Source organism: Cyclopterus lumpus, chromosome 25 (genome assembly GCF_009769545.1).
Source record: "Cyclopterus lumpus isolate fCycLum1 chromosome 25, fCycLum1.pri, whole genome shotgun sequence".
NCBI lineage: Eukaryota > Metazoa > Chordata > Actinopteri > Perciformes > Cyclopteridae > Cyclopterus > Cyclopterus lumpus.
The window spans coordinates 1,584,095-1,599,903 of record NC_046990.1 but is presented as its reverse complement, the minus strand read 5'-3'; the positions used below and the strand labels follow the sequence as shown (position 1 = coordinate 1,599,903).

Here is a 15,809-nt window from a genome sequence, read left to right as displayed (position 1 = left end):
ATAGGGACTCAGTACGCATCAAAAGAGAAAGTTGATTACTTGTAGTCCATTCTTTTTTAAGCTTAGAATTGTTCTCTTCTTTTAGTATGTTTGCGGTGACTAAATTGGGATTGAACTGCTATGCAAAAGGTGAAAAGTTGTACAAGAGTGAATTCTTCGGGTTCTAGAGTGTGTGTCAGTGTGCACGTGAGAAGTGTGTGTGCTCTGGATTCTGTTGCAGGTCAGTGTACTTGTGTGAGAATGGCTTCTTATTAATAATAGTAACCTAGGTGGTGTGTGTCCCAAGGCTTTTGCTTTGTTGATTGCCATGATTTGCATATTGAGTCTGAGTCTGCAACACTAGAGCACTTGATAGGGCGGAGCCCCAGGGATTTTGGACACTGCTGTCATAATCTGTCCAACTGTGTTGACCATGGATTGCGCAAAGGGTTGTCAGTTTTTCTTGTTGAAGCGACCATAGCTTTACAGCCTACTCTGGAGAAGGGCCTGGTACATGAGTCACCTTTGGAGATTATTGTGGATAATCTCCTTCCTGTGTTGTTTGGGGTGACTGGCTCATTGCTAGAGCTGCTCCTCCTTCAACCTCTAGTGGTGTAGAAGGCGCTCACGCTGTGGGCGTTGGGGAGTATGTAACTTTGACAGGATGGGCACTGTCATAACACATGCATGACGTCGGCTCAATTAAGAGATGTTGACTTATCTAAACTGGAGCAAAGACAAGGGGCACAGGTGAAAATGAACATAATTCTACCATTCTGTTTTAGATTTCCAATCAATTAAACTTCTGAACAAGTTTCATCTCATTCTGAAATGTTGTGAGAAATTGTTGCAGAAATCAGCCATGAAAATCTTCTATAGTACGTATATAACACTAAGCTACATTTTCTTAGTCCAAGACAAACTCTTCCCAGAACTGTGGTCTTCTGGCTACAAGTCACGTAACACAATAAACAAGCGAAAGGTAAAAAAAATGTTTTATTTCTGTCGGGTCTTCTCAATAAAGTTGTTAGACACTTAGAACAATCTGAGCCGCTCAGTGGCAGAAACGAGACCTTTTAGTGGACATACATTGCAGACCAATATTGAACCAGTTTAGAAAATTGTTGTTTTATTAGTCACTTAGACATACAAATGTCGCAGTAAAATAAGGTCCAGGATGAACTCGTATGCATTCGACCCGTTCATTTTTGTTTGTTCTTAAAGTGAAGTCTTTTTGAAATTTGATGCAGTAAAGGACAAAATTCTACTCAACTTTCTAAATAGGTGTCACAAAGCACTCCCAGCCATACCTTCTGCAATCTACTTTCTCCTTACCTGATCTTTTCAATCATGTCATTAATCGCCAGCCTTTCCCAAAACACTTTCAATACCCCATTGTAACCTTTATTAGTAACTCAAGTCCATAAAAATAACAGGACACAAATCCTTTAGGTTTGTTCTTAGAAAATCTTTCTGTATTTACATGTTTGAACAGACAAGCAGGTACAGACAAAGAGTGCTTATATACAGAGCCGCACAAGATGTTAAAATGAGTGCTAAAACGAGATGGTATTTACAGATGGACTACAGCGGAAAGTACAGACTAAGAACAAGCTTTATCACAAAACTTCTGGTACTCTACACAGTATCACAAATTCCATGAACTGTACAGTTAAAAACCAAACAATGGTAAATCTACATGAAATCCAATGTTTCTCCAATTGAGAAGCACTGAATTATATATATTTACATTATATATACATATTATATAGTGTGTAAGCATGTATATTTTCATACATATATAGCTACCTATGGTGCAAAAGCAGCAAAAGAAAGTAGAATGTATGGAATTCATTACTACAAAATAAAAGGTTTGTGCTAAATAAGCTGACAAAATAATGTTACACCATGCATGACCAATATACTGGCAAAAGAAAAAGTTGAGCATTGGTAAATAATGTTTGCTCAAAGTCTAACAGTCTGAAGTGAACAGAGGGTTACTGGCCAGTCATTCAATAACAGAAGAGATTGTCAATAATACTTCAAGTTCATGCAAAGATATAAACCATTACAAATGAAAAAATAAACTTTTCCCCTGTTGACCAACCAGCTGTGCAACTTTCCCTTCAATGTGACTCGGAAGGTGCAAAACAAAAGAAGGGTGGGTTTTCCTGTGCAGGTTATGGAATAGAGTCGGAGCGCAGTACGGGCACTTGGTGGGGAGGGACAGCCTCAGTGTCGGTCTCATCCCGGCTGGAGGGGGTACTCCCTGTGGCAGTGTTAGGGGGTTGTGTGATGGGGGTGGGGGGGACGGTGCTGGCCACACTGCTGCTGGAGCAGCTGGCGGCAGGCGCTGTGGTCTGCTCCTCTTTGGGCTGCTTACTGGCGAACTCTGTGATGCTGAAGACAAACTGGAGGCATCCCAGTTTGATGTAGCTGCCATGGTGAAGCAGGGCCGTGCCCTCCCAACCCGCCCCGCTGCCTCCGATCAGGCTGGAGCTGCTCGCCTTACAGCTGCACGACAGCTCGGAGCTGCCCAGAGGCTGGCTGCTCATCACTCCACCAGCCGGCAACAAACCTACCACGGAGCAGGGAGCCTTGTCATCCTCACGCTTCTTACTGCGACCTGGACAGAGAAGAACACAGGGAGAACTGGCTTTCAGTACCGAGTACTTTTCTAGATTTCATTTTACACTGCTGATAGCCTCAATGAAGCCACGATTTTTAGCTGATCATAGCAACACTGCGTCTTGCTGGATCCTCTTATATGCTATACTTTGTCAATTGACCACAATGTAGTTTTTTGAAAACATGGGTCGAGTACGTGGGCTCACTATTGACGAAAGATTGGCTTTTTAAAAATGGCAGGTCTGTGTAGGATGTTCCATATTTGCTCGATGTTTAACATCTTTTCATACCAGCTCTGCTTGTTTGGAGCCTTGATTCTAGTTGGTTCACTCCCGCCTTACCAAAAATGTTACCACTTTGGTGTGTGTGTGTGTGTGTGTGTGTGTGTGTGTGTGTGTGTGTGTGTGTGTGTGTGTGTAACATTTGCAACACCAGTATCATATATTTAGCTGTGCTTTGCGACACTGAAAGAGCACAGTTCAAATCTTCTCTGGAGCACAATTGTTCTGACAGCATCACTGATGACCCTCCAAACTGCACATTCTATGAACACTGGAGAGAGTGTGAAGATGAGATGTACTAACGTATGATGCCTTGGACTTTGGCCACCAGCCCGCTCGGTGGAGATGGAGAGGCCTTCTCTGAGAAGTCACATGAGTAGAGGACGTTGTCCACTGTGGTGCCGTGCTCACTGTAGTTGAGCAACTCATAATGCTTGGTATTCTATAAAGGACACACACAGAACCCATTTACACTATATCCAACAACAGAACCTAACGTGTCCAATAGGCAGAGAATTACAATAACAGACGTCTACATGTAGGCAGTACAACAGTTCAGAAGCCCATACCTCATCATAGAAAATACAGGCGTGTTTCCCCGATATGTAGTTGCAGCGACCGTAGTTTGTAAGGCACACGTCCATGTCAGCACCTTTACAAAAACATACGAATATTAGTACAGTTTTGTGGATAAATCAATAATGCTCATCTAAGACAAAGTGAAAGTGATTGTTTGAATTTAATTGAATTGTTTCCAGTTTTAGTCTTGTGTCAATTCCAATAATAATAATTCCACTGAGAAAAGGAGATATTTATTTTGCCGTATCATCATATCTTCGTATGAACTGTCAGTAGTTCAGTAGCCACGGATGGGCATGTCTGATATTTTTGCTAATACATTACCCAGGTTTTGGTTTAACTACATTTTCAACAAAGCGCTTTCTTTCTATCAAAAAAAGAAAGTCATAGTTGTAGACAAGTGTGGGTCGGTACCCCCACAAGGTCACAAGCTCTCTCTAAGAGTTCATAAAGTAATTCCGAGGACAGGAAATAGGGTGTCTATCCAATGGAGAAAACATGATGCAGGGCCGTCTAGGTGCCCTTCTAGTGGAGAACACTTGATGCAGGGCCGTCTAGGTGCCCTTCTAGTGGAGAACACTTGATGCAGGGCCTTCTAGGTGCCCTTCTAGTGGAGAACACTTGATGCAGGGCTGTCTAGGTGCCCTTCTAGTGGAGAACACATGATGCAGGGCTGTCTAGGTGCCCTTCTAGTGGAGAACACTTGATGCAGGGCCTTCTAGGTGCCCTTCTAGTGGAGAACACATGATGCAGGGCTGTCTAGGTGCCCTTCTAGTGGAGAACACTTGATGCAGGGCTGTCTAGGTGCCCTTCTAGTGGAGAACACTTGATGCAGGGCCTTCTAGGTGCCCTTCTAGTGGAGAACACTTGATGCAGGGCCTTCTAGGTGCCCTTCTAGTGGAGAACACATGATGCAGGGCTGTCTAGGTGCCCTTCTAGTGGAGAACACTTGATGCAGGGCTGTCTAGGTGCCCTTCTAGTGGAGAACACTTGATGCAGGGCCTTCTAGGTGCCCTTCTAGTGGAGAACACTTGATGCAGGGCTGTCTAGGTGCCCTTCTAGTGGAGAACACTTGATGCAGGGCTGTCTAGGTGCCCTTCCTATTGAGTTCTGTACATTTCTGCCCCACCGCATGCAGCTGTTGCCCTGTTTTTTTGCCCCTGCCCCTCAGACCCCCACCACTGGATCTGGTTGTCAATTTCTATTATTATGAATGGTATGAACAATACTGATAAACAACAACAACACAAAATGATGTGTGAACATGGTGTATTCTTAAAAACAAGGCAGTCTTGTAGAAAAGGAAAATAGTGACCGTGAGCTCTGCTAGTCGTCCAAAATGTGTTTCTTAATGCAAATATATGAACTTCCATTGAGAATAGATACATATCATTTTTGACCAATGTTGAGCATTATTATAAAAAGTGTCTGTAATAGAGATACACAGATTGTACTTGTATTCAAATATTTGCTATGATAAAAATGAATTCTCTGAAAAGCATGATTTGAAATCTAGTGTCTGGTTAAGTTGTTTTTCCACGGTGTGTTTGACTTACACTCTTTTTGGGTCAGACCTCTGGTCATTTAATTGAATTATTCAAAGTTTCTGTTTAATAAATGATAAGACATAAGTGTTTCGACATCACACTTGTTTTCTCTAAAGGAGATTGAGGTTAAGTTCCATTACAACAAGCTTTATGAAATATGAGACTGACTAGCTGCTCATGGGTGCATCACCAGTTTGTGATGTTAAAAAACAACTCAGTTGAGGAATTCATGTAAATATTGAATTATATGAAACTAAATTATTCACACAGGTTACTTTTGACCCATGTTGTGAATCAGAGGGTTAACAAGCCATGAAGGTTGGGAACCTCAGAGCCACATACAAGCACCTCCAAAAATAACATGCTAGAAAATTATTAATAATAATAAAAAAAAAAAAAATGAAACTGGCCTCAAGTGCTTACTTAGTTTTATTCTTGACAGTTTTCTATATCTGGTGCTACAGATTAATTTCAGTTGGTATCAAAGTATTTGAAGATTTGATAGTCAACCCTACTCACCATTCAGGCCCCGGGCTAAAGACAACATATCAGTGTGTTGCAGGAGCACTGTGATCAGGTCTCACCTGATCCGATGTATAACGTCCTATAGCACATGCTGACAGCTCCTCCTTTTCCTGTCAGGGGGTAGAAGACTGCTCGGGCCTGCACCTTCTTCTGACCTGGTAGGAAGACATTCAGCTTGTGAACTTTGGAAATACTCTCAAAACAAGTCTGTACATTAGTCATTAAACTCTCATCCAGTGTTTCCGGTGTTATTTTTCAGGGGACCCAAAATGAGAAAGCATCACAACCCAAATCATTCTAGGGCTTATATATTAATTGTGAGAAGAGCAAACTGCTGACTGATTTTACTGTTATTGAAAATACGTTAAATCATTTATGACCGAGACCAAAGAAATATATTTAGAGTTAACAGGCTCTGGTTTTGTCCTCAAGCTGAGATCATTTGTATGAAATAACATTCAAGACCATCCATCTCTGAGCCTATCCAATCTAAAACGTTCATATCTTGCAGCCAGCCAATGTAATTCTGTTGATTCCATTACACAGCAATATGGACATTTATTTCATAAATTAGTGTCTTCTTTGATAAAATAGCGACTGGGAAGTCGTTGAATCTACAAAAGACAGATTATCATACAGGTGAAAAAAAGCGAATAGGAGGATTATTGCATGCCATGTTTGATGAATGCAGCTTCGAACTATTCCATATTTATGATCTTACAAGCAATGTAGGCAATTGCGGTCACCGTCTATGGAGCCATGGAGGTTATAAGATGACAATTACAAAGTGACCATTCAGCCTCGTATTGGCCATGTACAACATATTGATAAACACAGGCTACATATGATTCAGTCCAGTCGTGAATGATTAAAGTAACTTTTCTACACAGTCTTGCTCACATGCAATAACGAGCACATCTCCAGTGTGTAGAGTTGAGTGTAGGTTTGTCATAGTAAAAAAACATGAAAGGTATGAACAAAAAATCGAGCCAAAATTCCACATTTTCATTTAGTTTTTTGTCCTTGGTGTGAAAAGCCCTTAAGACAAACAGAATATACACAAGCCGTTCACATGTTTTGGGTTATGAGCAGGCTACAATTATCAAAATATTAACAGCCAGGCTCAACGGTGTACTGCAGATACAAATCTTAAATAAAATACTATGGAAGCAGTTATACAAAATTATTTGGCAGCCTAATAAAATCAACTCCGACCCAGTCAGGAAATGAGATCTGAAAAACAAACAGTGTCAGCGCTAAGTTAGTGTCTTACTGTCGGTGCAGGGCAACGGGGTTTTGGGGGCAGCGCCGGTGGCCGGGGGAGGCGGAGTGCTCGGCACCTTGGGTGGGAAAAGCTGCTGGATCCTCTGCCAGGCCAGGAGCTTGATCATCTCTGCATCCAGTTTGTCCAGCTCAATCCCTACACACACACACACACACACACACACACACACACACACACACACACACACACACACACACACACACACACACACACACACACACACACACACACACACACACACACACACACACACACACACACACACACACACACACACACACACACACACACACACACACACACACACACACACACACACACACACACACACACACACACACACACACACACACACACACACACACACGATTTTATGGCGTTTTAAAGAAGGTACTCAAGGCACTTTACATGGTCAAAACAAACAATAAAAGAAATAACAGTATAGATAACAAGCGTAACACTTAATTTGCATGACATTTATACAACACCACCACGGCTCAGTCTGGTCAGACGTCAGTATTGAGTGAGCACACTCACCTCTGTCCTCATCCTTCCGATCTTTCATGCAGCTGGACAGGTTGGCGATGGAGAGAGTGCTGGGCAGCAGCGAGCCCACCAGTGCAGGACCGGCCTTAATGTCTGCAGAGGAGAAACATGACGGGACGGCGTGTGATCAAACAGCTGAGGCGGGTCTGGAGACATCTGATTGGATGTGAACTGTATTCACACATGTAGAACCACCTATTTCAAGCTACATATTATGCTATTTAAATGCATTTGTGTACAAAAGAAAACCTATTCCTAGGCATATCACACTGATGTTTTGTGGACATCTGAAACAGCTGTGAAATGTTTGCCACTGACCACAAGAGGGAGCCTGTCGGCTATAAAGTATCTCAGTGAAGCTAACAGGCTGCAAAAATGACCACAGACTTGAAGCAACACTCTACAAAAGGATAATGTGTTTCATTGCTGCAGATACATAATGCCTGGAGCTCCACATGCTTTAGTCTGGCCCTTACTGCTGTGGCTAGACTAACTTTCCAACAGACGCAAATGACCTCAAGAACATCAACTACTATCACAAAGAACAGAAGAAATCAAAAGAGTAGATGCTGACATTAATGTGTAGTTTGAGGCGTTTTCTTATTTGCCCTACATGCATTGGCTTTCCATGTTTTAACTAGGCAGATGAAGTATGTCACCAGACTACATTCTTTAAATAGTCTGATGGTTCCTGTGACTGACTCTACCTTTGCCAACTATCCTAAATAACATTAAAATAAAGTAATGAACAAGAATGACAATAGACACAGCTAAGGGAAATTTGTTCTTGAGATATTTCATGATATCAGAAGCATAGTGGTCTGGACCATGGATCATTTCACTGGTTTCCTCAAACATCCTCTGACTTTCTTGGGTTTGGGAGACTCGTGGAGCCGCCACTGTAGACCGAGTGCCAATGTGTTTCTTACAGAGGAGAACGGCACACTTCCAAGTTATGTAGCTATAGCTACTGACTGGAATTATTGAAAACGTTCAACATAAGTGAAATTAAAGATATGTTATTTTTTGTAATGATCCCTACAGAACCTGAAAGTGAACCTGAGAAGCCAATCATGACTGAGCGGTGTATTGGTTCAGGAGTCTGTACCTGGAGTGGGGGATGATGATGACGACGACCCCAGCTTGGTTGGGTCGCGCTCCTGGTTGCTTTTAGTTGGAGTGTATGAGTGGGCGCTGCTGGTGATGGAGTAGGTGGGCTTTTCATCGCTGCTCATACACTCCTCCTGGAGCTCTGCCTGGCTCATGTGGTTCTGCTGCCCACTGTGGGGCCATATTGTCAGGGCAGTAGGACAGTTTTTCTGCACACAGGCCTTCGTGGTACTCTCAAGCTCCTTTTTAACCATTTCTGTTCCTATGTGGTTCACCAGCCCAGTGACAGGAGCTGGGACTGGGGGTGTTGTGGTGGGCGTTAGTCTGTGCTGCAGCTCAGCCTGCCTGCATGGGTCTGATGTACTGTTACAGTCTACAGGTCCGTTGGCTTTGGTTGGCTGACACTCCTCTGCTCGAGGTCCATTGGGTTTCCTACAGTTTTGACATGGTGGTGTGTTGCATTTACAAATGCCCAGCTCTGCAAGCTTGTCCCTTGAAAGAGAGGCCCCCTGGGGGTCATCAGGTGTACTGCAGTGTTTAGAGCAGGAGTCGGGGGAAGAAGTCCTTTCAAAGGAAGTTTTCATGTCCTCAGACATTACACATGATTTAGCAGAGGTTTTCTGCTCAGAAACCCAGTCTGCAGACGCTGGTACTGATGACAGGGTGGTTGCTGTGGATGAAGCCTTCTGCTTAATGGATAGGTGTCGCATGATGCTGCACTGGAGGGCGATGACGTCCTGAAGCCACTGTTTAACACACCAGAACCAGGTTATAACAGAGGAAACCACCATCAAGTCTTTTTACAACCCCGTCCTATCTAATATAGACATGTATGCCATAGGAAGAAATCAACATCCTGATTTAGAAAAAAGGTCACGCTAAATAGATTTTTCCTCAACTTTGGGCCTTTTTACATTGATGTTTGAAAGGCTTGTATGTTGAACTGCAAGGTTAGCTTGACTTCCATACCTTTTAAAAACAGAGGTTTTTCAGACTTTTAAAAAGTGCATGTGAAGAGTCCCGAATCCACGGACGTCCACAATCAATGCAAATATCACCGTCAAGCCGTATTGCTGTTAGTATTAGAATTTGATTCATTCACAGAAATCAAATAAGCAATGAATGCCTGCATGGACAATGATCATTCCACATACCAGCAACACTCAAAATCATGAAGAGGCTTTTTTTATACACAGAGCAGAAAAGATACAAGCTGTTGCTGCTCTTGTTCAACTGATTTAAAAATGACAAACTGTGCCACGTTGTAGTCCGCTTACCTCCTGCTGCTCAGCCTCTGAGGTGGGGTGCTTTGAGGGCTGGTTATCAGACACACCGCTACAAACCAGCTCCAACTGGCGCACCCCCGCAGGACTTAGCATGGGGGGAGGATTCTGGTACTGGGACTTGATGGCATCTGGCACCTGAGTCCAAACAGTGATTGGAAGAAATAACGTTAAGTGCTTGGACTAAACTTTTCCTGACATTGTCTCTGAACTAACAGGGTATCTCACGTATCGATTGGGTTTGGATACCGTGCCTCAGTAGATTGACACCCAAGTACATTCTTGCTCACATTTCAACTTAAAATGCTGTGATATAATTCCTTTAAATAAACTATTTGTAGCAGTGTCACCATCTGTGCACCATTGGCTTCAGAGCTGATCACACCAACACTTACTAGCCTCACCCCGACCCACAGAGAAACACTGAAGACCGCAACAATCCACAACCACTAGGCTGTCTACACCACCACACTGAAGCAGTCAGTCTACCTTGATGGTCTTCTTATTGGGCTGGTGGGTTGTGCGCCGGTTGGGTGCGTTCTGCCGATGGACTCTACGCAGGAAGTCCAACTTGACAGCGTGCTGGGACATCCTGTCCTGGAAATGGTCAAACAGCTGACAGCGGCTTGACAGGCTCAAGCTCCTCTGATTCAGCTGCACATCAGACAAACAGAAAGGGAAAACTAAGCATTCGGTTGGGAAGACAACAAAGTTGTTTCAGCTCTGAGCCAAGACTGCGTCTTACCACTAAGTGCTCAATATGGTTTGGACACATCCATTTGCCAGCAGGTAAAGCTGTGAGTGGAGGGTCAAGACAGTCCATGTGGAACAGAAGAGGACAATAGTCACACTGGATCAGTGGAGCCAACCTGCAACTCCTGTGAGAGGAAATATAAGGAAATAAGTATAAGACATGAGACATTTCAGGTATGTGCAAGTAATGCAAATAATAATGCAAATCGTGTAATCTGGTACTAACCTGTTGCATGAAAAACAGACTTTGACTGGTAGAGGGACCAGACCATTGGGATCCAGCTCATGCTGAGGCCTCCTGAATGGCTTCCCTAGTAGCTCCTCTTTTCTCCTCCGTTTACTGCTGCCTAGAAATCCAAACGATTCAATCCAGATACCTTTATGCCGTCATGCATTTATACCATATCAGACATCTGACGTGCTCAACACAATCCAGACTCACTTTCTAATCAAGGTGCTCTACTTTGTTATTATTAGGGGTGTGAATATTTCAGTATTTCACAATTAAATTCTCGGGGTCGCGATTCCATTAAAAAACAGATTAAAATTAAATTCTCGATACAGTACAAATACAGCAAATATGTCTGTTATTATAACATAAATCCATTTAATTTAGGGTTAAGAAAACCACATTACTCTATCTACTTTAAAATAACAAAGACAAAGATCAAACGCACGTCATTACATTAACTTTGTTCAAAGCTTCTTTGTCACGGTTAAGAAGGACATAACTGGTAAATAGCTGCTAAGATCATGTGTTAGAGATTTAGTTCAGTTAAACGCCAATATGGAAACACTGCTTTCTCGCGGTAGGATGCAGTTCATTCACGGGTCACAAAATCGACATGCATTGTGGGAGATGTAGTCCATGGTCACTGTACACTGTAAAGGAGCGTAGACTTTAATTTTAAGAATATGCCTTTTCAAGCTGTCGCGGGCCACATAAAATGACATTTTACTGGTTTTTTTCTCTTTCACCGTATCATTTGAAAACGTGTTAAAATAAATGCAACATCATTTTACAGTAAATGTTTAGGAAGTCACTATGACTGACCTGGTAGTGCAGTGGTGCAGGTGAGCTCACTGGGCAACTGAAACTGCGTAGGGTTTCTCTCCATAGCGGCTGCTATTAGCAGCTGAAAGGGCCTCTTGAGGAGGCGTGGAGTAGGCGCAGATAGCGTAGCACCCTCAAGCTCTGAGCCCTGAACTTCATCCTCGGGCTCAGCTGCCTCCTCCTCCCCGTCGTTCTGCTCCTCTGAGGGGGTTGGGGTGGACGAAGTGTTGGAAGTGGGCGTTCCGGGCCGGCTGCTCGGCCGGCTGCTGGTCCTGCGATCCAAGAGGCGGACCTGGGCCACTCGTAGACCGGGCCCTGCTGCCCCGGCCCCCGGAGGCAGGCCGTCGAGCCGCAGTGGTCCGGCATTGAGCTCCAGCTCTACGGCCGGGGACACGGAGCGCTTAGAGGAGGACTTCTCTGGAAGGCCGTTGGTCTGCTCCGTCTTCTGCTCTCTCTTCTGATGGCAACAATGAAAGACCAAAAGACAGATGTATCAGTCCAAGTAGCACACAAGCAAACCCTTTTCTCTACATGTATTCCAGCAGCATAACAGTAACATTGGTGGGGGAACCAGAGAGAGACGACCTGCCACTCACCTTTTTTCGAACATTGCAGCGGTGACACATCCATTCCCCTGGGGGAAGCATTTCTTCACTTAGAGGTGGATTGCTGAGGTAAGAAGGTAAAACACAATAATCAGTGACCTGGTTCATAACCAATGCAGAAAAATCAATATACATTTAGAACATTTAGATCTTAACCATGATTTTGAATACAATCCTGTGAGAAAAAATTACATTTAATGTATTACTATTCAACACACAGTTCTCCAATGTTACAGTGTCACATCTACTGGACTGACATTTGCATGTCATCACCAGGTCTGAACTACAGCCTAACACCGTTACCCGTGTAGACCAGGTCAGACCCCCTCATTGAGGCAGCATGCTCTCCCCTGACACGGAGATATGACTCAACTCCACGTTGAGAAGATGAAGTCATTCACACGTTTATGCTCGTCACGTCCAGCAGAAACAGCGAAACCTTTCCAAATGTCAAAGGTAAAATAACCGTGCATGCGATGAACCGGAGCCGCGTGACACCGGGACGAGCTTTGTAACACGTCCACAGCCAATACAGCCGTAGCCCGGACGTACAGCCTCACAGAAAATGGAAACAAAACTCGCCTGTAAACGTTGGGTTTAAAGGTTGGTAAGATGGCGGTGGAATCGAAAAAAAGAGCAGGCAGGTCGCCATATTGTAAACAGAGGCAGCCTCGACTCCATTTGTAGCAGCTCCACTGGCTGCAGGACTGACGGCGAGCTAGCTGGAGCCGCTGCTTCCCTCACGTCGTATTTACACGCCTTTTCATTTCAGACAATAAGGACTGAAACGACGCTCTGCTTGTCCGAGCAGCCACATGCACGGCACCCGTTCCCCGAGCAGCGAGGCACCGCTAGCCCCCTAAAGCCGCCCATACCGACACAACGCCACATCAAACTAGCTCACCGAATTCAATAAACCTCACTTAATTACCTCGCCATCCGGTTTACCGGAAATATATCCCGTGAGTACGTGTACATGTATGTATAGTTGCTGCTGAATTCAGCATACAGGTGATTATCTCTGCAGCACGATCGATTTAAATCCAACTTTACAAAAGGCTACCCAGGGCTCGCAGTCGCAGGGCTTCAGAGTGAATATGAGAGGACCCGCCGGTACGGGTACCGTTGAAATGTCATTGAAACAGACGCGATACCGACCACAATCCACCCGTTTCCAGTGGCATGTCACATGGCAATCACCCCGCAGCACACACGACATCGGGGAAATGGAGTTAGCATTCAGCCTGTAGCATGTGCATGCAGCCACAGACCCGCACCCCGCATCCGTCTTTTGTTCCAATAGCTCTCGCTTACCAGCACTGGAGGTGGAAGGCTGCAGGACAGTGGTCACAGCACAGCAAGTCGCCCCCCTCCCGGCAACTGTCGCAGGTGTCGTGGTTGGTGGCCCTGCCGCTCCTCCGGACGTCTCTCACCAACTTCCGACTCCTCTTCTCGACCTCCTCGGACTTCGGGGGCGCCAACAGTGTTTGGATTTGCTGTAAAAGTGGTTCAAATCTTCAGTAAAAAAAATAATCATGGTTCCCAGACCGACGGCATTGCAAAGGAGTTGCCAAATGTGCAGCTATGCCCATGCAATGCTAAGCCTGCGGAGAGCGCTAACGTTACCGTTTCCGTGAGGCCTTCATTATCAACCCGCTGTATTAAGTTAGCTCACCGGGAGGCGCCTGACAGCCGGCTTTAGCGGTCTAATGATAACACTCAATATGATGGGGAAACACATCCATGCACCAGCAAAAAGGGAGCATTTCACTCTATTAAGGCTTTCGAGCAAAGCGACCTCACCTCCATTAAGCCCCCAGAGGTATCCAAATCGTACACAATCGTCGGGGTCTCCATTTTGTCCCACATTCATCCAGGTGCAGACGTCGCCAAAAGGAATTTGCGATACAAATGCCTTCCCAACACAAACCGATTCGAGCAAATCCCGGAGTAAATGTATTTTACCAAACGTGTTTAAGCAGAGGATGGCTAGCCGAGCGGTGCAGGCTATCGCTAGCTGGCTAAAGGAGCTACCTACGAAGGCAAGACGCAAACCAGTCAAGGTTGTGAAGCTAACGGTCTCCCGAGCTGGTGTTGTGGGCCCAAAAAGACAACACAAATCAACGATAATCGTATAATTGTGACACGGGCTTCTTAGCACCACTTTTTACGAGCGTGCATGCAGTATTTTGTATCAACAGATTGTTGCTGTTAGCTAAAAAATCCATCTGCGGCCTAGCTGGCCAGCCATGATTCTTGTTTCTGCTCCTGCAAAAAGGAGCCTTGTAAATCTGCAAACCCCTCCGCTCCCATTGTCAACAAAGCCGAAACAACGACAGGATACTCGGCGTGGCGCGGTCCAGTGCACGGTTTCCGGTAGCCTTCGTAACGTATAATCCTCAAATCAGGGTAGTGGAGATGCAAATTCGGTTGATGTTATTGTTGTGAAAAAGGCTGTGCATCTACACAGGCTGCTAGCAACATCAGTTGGCGCAACCGCGAACCGCCGGACGCGCATGCGCATCGGAACGGATATAGATCATGGCGAGCATACACTGTAACAAGGAGCGAATAGATTGACACATTGTATCTGCCGGACTGAAACATTCATCCTTACCATTCATAACGCGGTGTGCTGTGACGGACATTGCGACTAGTTCGGTGTGGCGATGCGCAACAAGGACAACGTCACACCGTTTGTTCTCCTGGGCTTAATAATAATAAATAGAACATGCGTTTCCTGCTTAACGCTGAAATAGTGTTGGAGCTGAACATCCTGGTTGATTAAATGTATAACTGGAAAGGTTGGAAGCACAACTGCATCATCTAATCCGAGAGATGATTTACAATCCAGGATAAGAGAGAGGGAGAAAGAGAGAGGGAGACAGACAGAGAGAGAGAAAGAGAAAGAAATTGTCTGTGTGTCTGTCTGTCTTTGTGTGCGTGTGTGTGTGTGTGTGCGTGTGTGTGTGTGTGCCTGTGTGCCGATATGCCTGTCTGTGTGTCTGTAAAGTTGAAGACGTTTAAGCGGATTTGAAGATGTTCTCCATAGGATCCCATTAATTTATTTTTCATAAAAAGCTTAATAATAATAATTCAAAAAGTTGAAAAGATAAAATAATACAATAACGGATGAAGGTTTGAAGTGTAAATGGTGTCTGTAGCTGAAAGTATGCAGAACCTTTAAGCTTTTAAAGTTGAAAAGGATTTCAAGATTTTCTTCATAGGATCCTATAAAAAAATGTTTTCATAAAAAGCTTAATAATACAAAAAGTTTAAAAGTTTGACATATGAAAGGTCACCCCTCTCCTGAAGGAGCTGCACATTTTAATGGCTGAATCATAAACAAAAAAGTACAACGAGGTTGCTGGAAGGATGCATACAGAGAACAGTTGACTCAACTAAAAGCATAGATATGATTTACGGCATGACCTGTCGTAACAACAATGGGTGTTCCCAGGAAATGTTGCTCCACTCAGCTCAGCCGCTTCTTCTTTTTTTATTTTCCATTATTTAATCAACAATTGCACATGTACAATTAAATAAAGTGTCAAAAATATATTTGAATGCATTTAAACTAACATTCCAGTGCCGTTCGCTTCCCGCTGTCCTGACACTCTACTGACGCCTGCCA

General features: G+C 44.2%; 1 protein-coding gene across 1 annotated transcript; it reads right to left on the bottom strand.

The window, feature by feature from the left end:
* Nucleotides 1-1,432: 1,432 nt before the first annotated feature.
* Nucleotides 1,433-14,677, bottom strand: phf12b (PHD finger protein 12b). The gene is made up of 15 exons (XM_034528794.1): nt 13,979-14,677; nt 13,490-13,671; nt 12,167-12,239; nt 11,571-12,027; nt 10,743-10,863; nt 10,509-10,641; nt 10,253-10,417; nt 9,758-9,901; nt 8,479-9,226; nt 7,362-7,463; nt 6,813-6,959; nt 5,599-5,694; nt 3,458-3,540; nt 3,192-3,330; nt 1,433-2,605 (listed from the first exon to the last, which is right to left on the bottom strand). Exons 1-15 carry the CDS (start codon nt 14,042-14,044, stop codon nt 2,160-2,162), a joined length of 3,102 nt encoding a protein of 1,033 aa, XP_034384685.1. The 5' UTR covers nt 14,045-14,677; the 3' UTR covers nt 1,433-2,159.
* Between the last annotated feature and the right edge of the window lie 1,132 nt (nt 14,678-15,809).

Coding starts and splice junctions, on each gene's coding strand:
- phf12b (XM_034528794.1), bottom strand. CDS start 14,044: ATGTGGGACAAAATGGAGACCCCGACGATTGTGTACGATTTGGATACC. Junction 13,672..13,978: donor CCTCTGGGGGCTTAATGGAG/GTGAGGTCGCTT, acceptor CCACTTTTACAG/CAAATCCAAACACTGTTGGC. Junction 5,695..6,812: donor CCCGTTGCCCTGCACCGACA/GTAAGACACTAA, acceptor TCTTCCTACCAG/GTCAGAAGAAGGTGCAGGCC.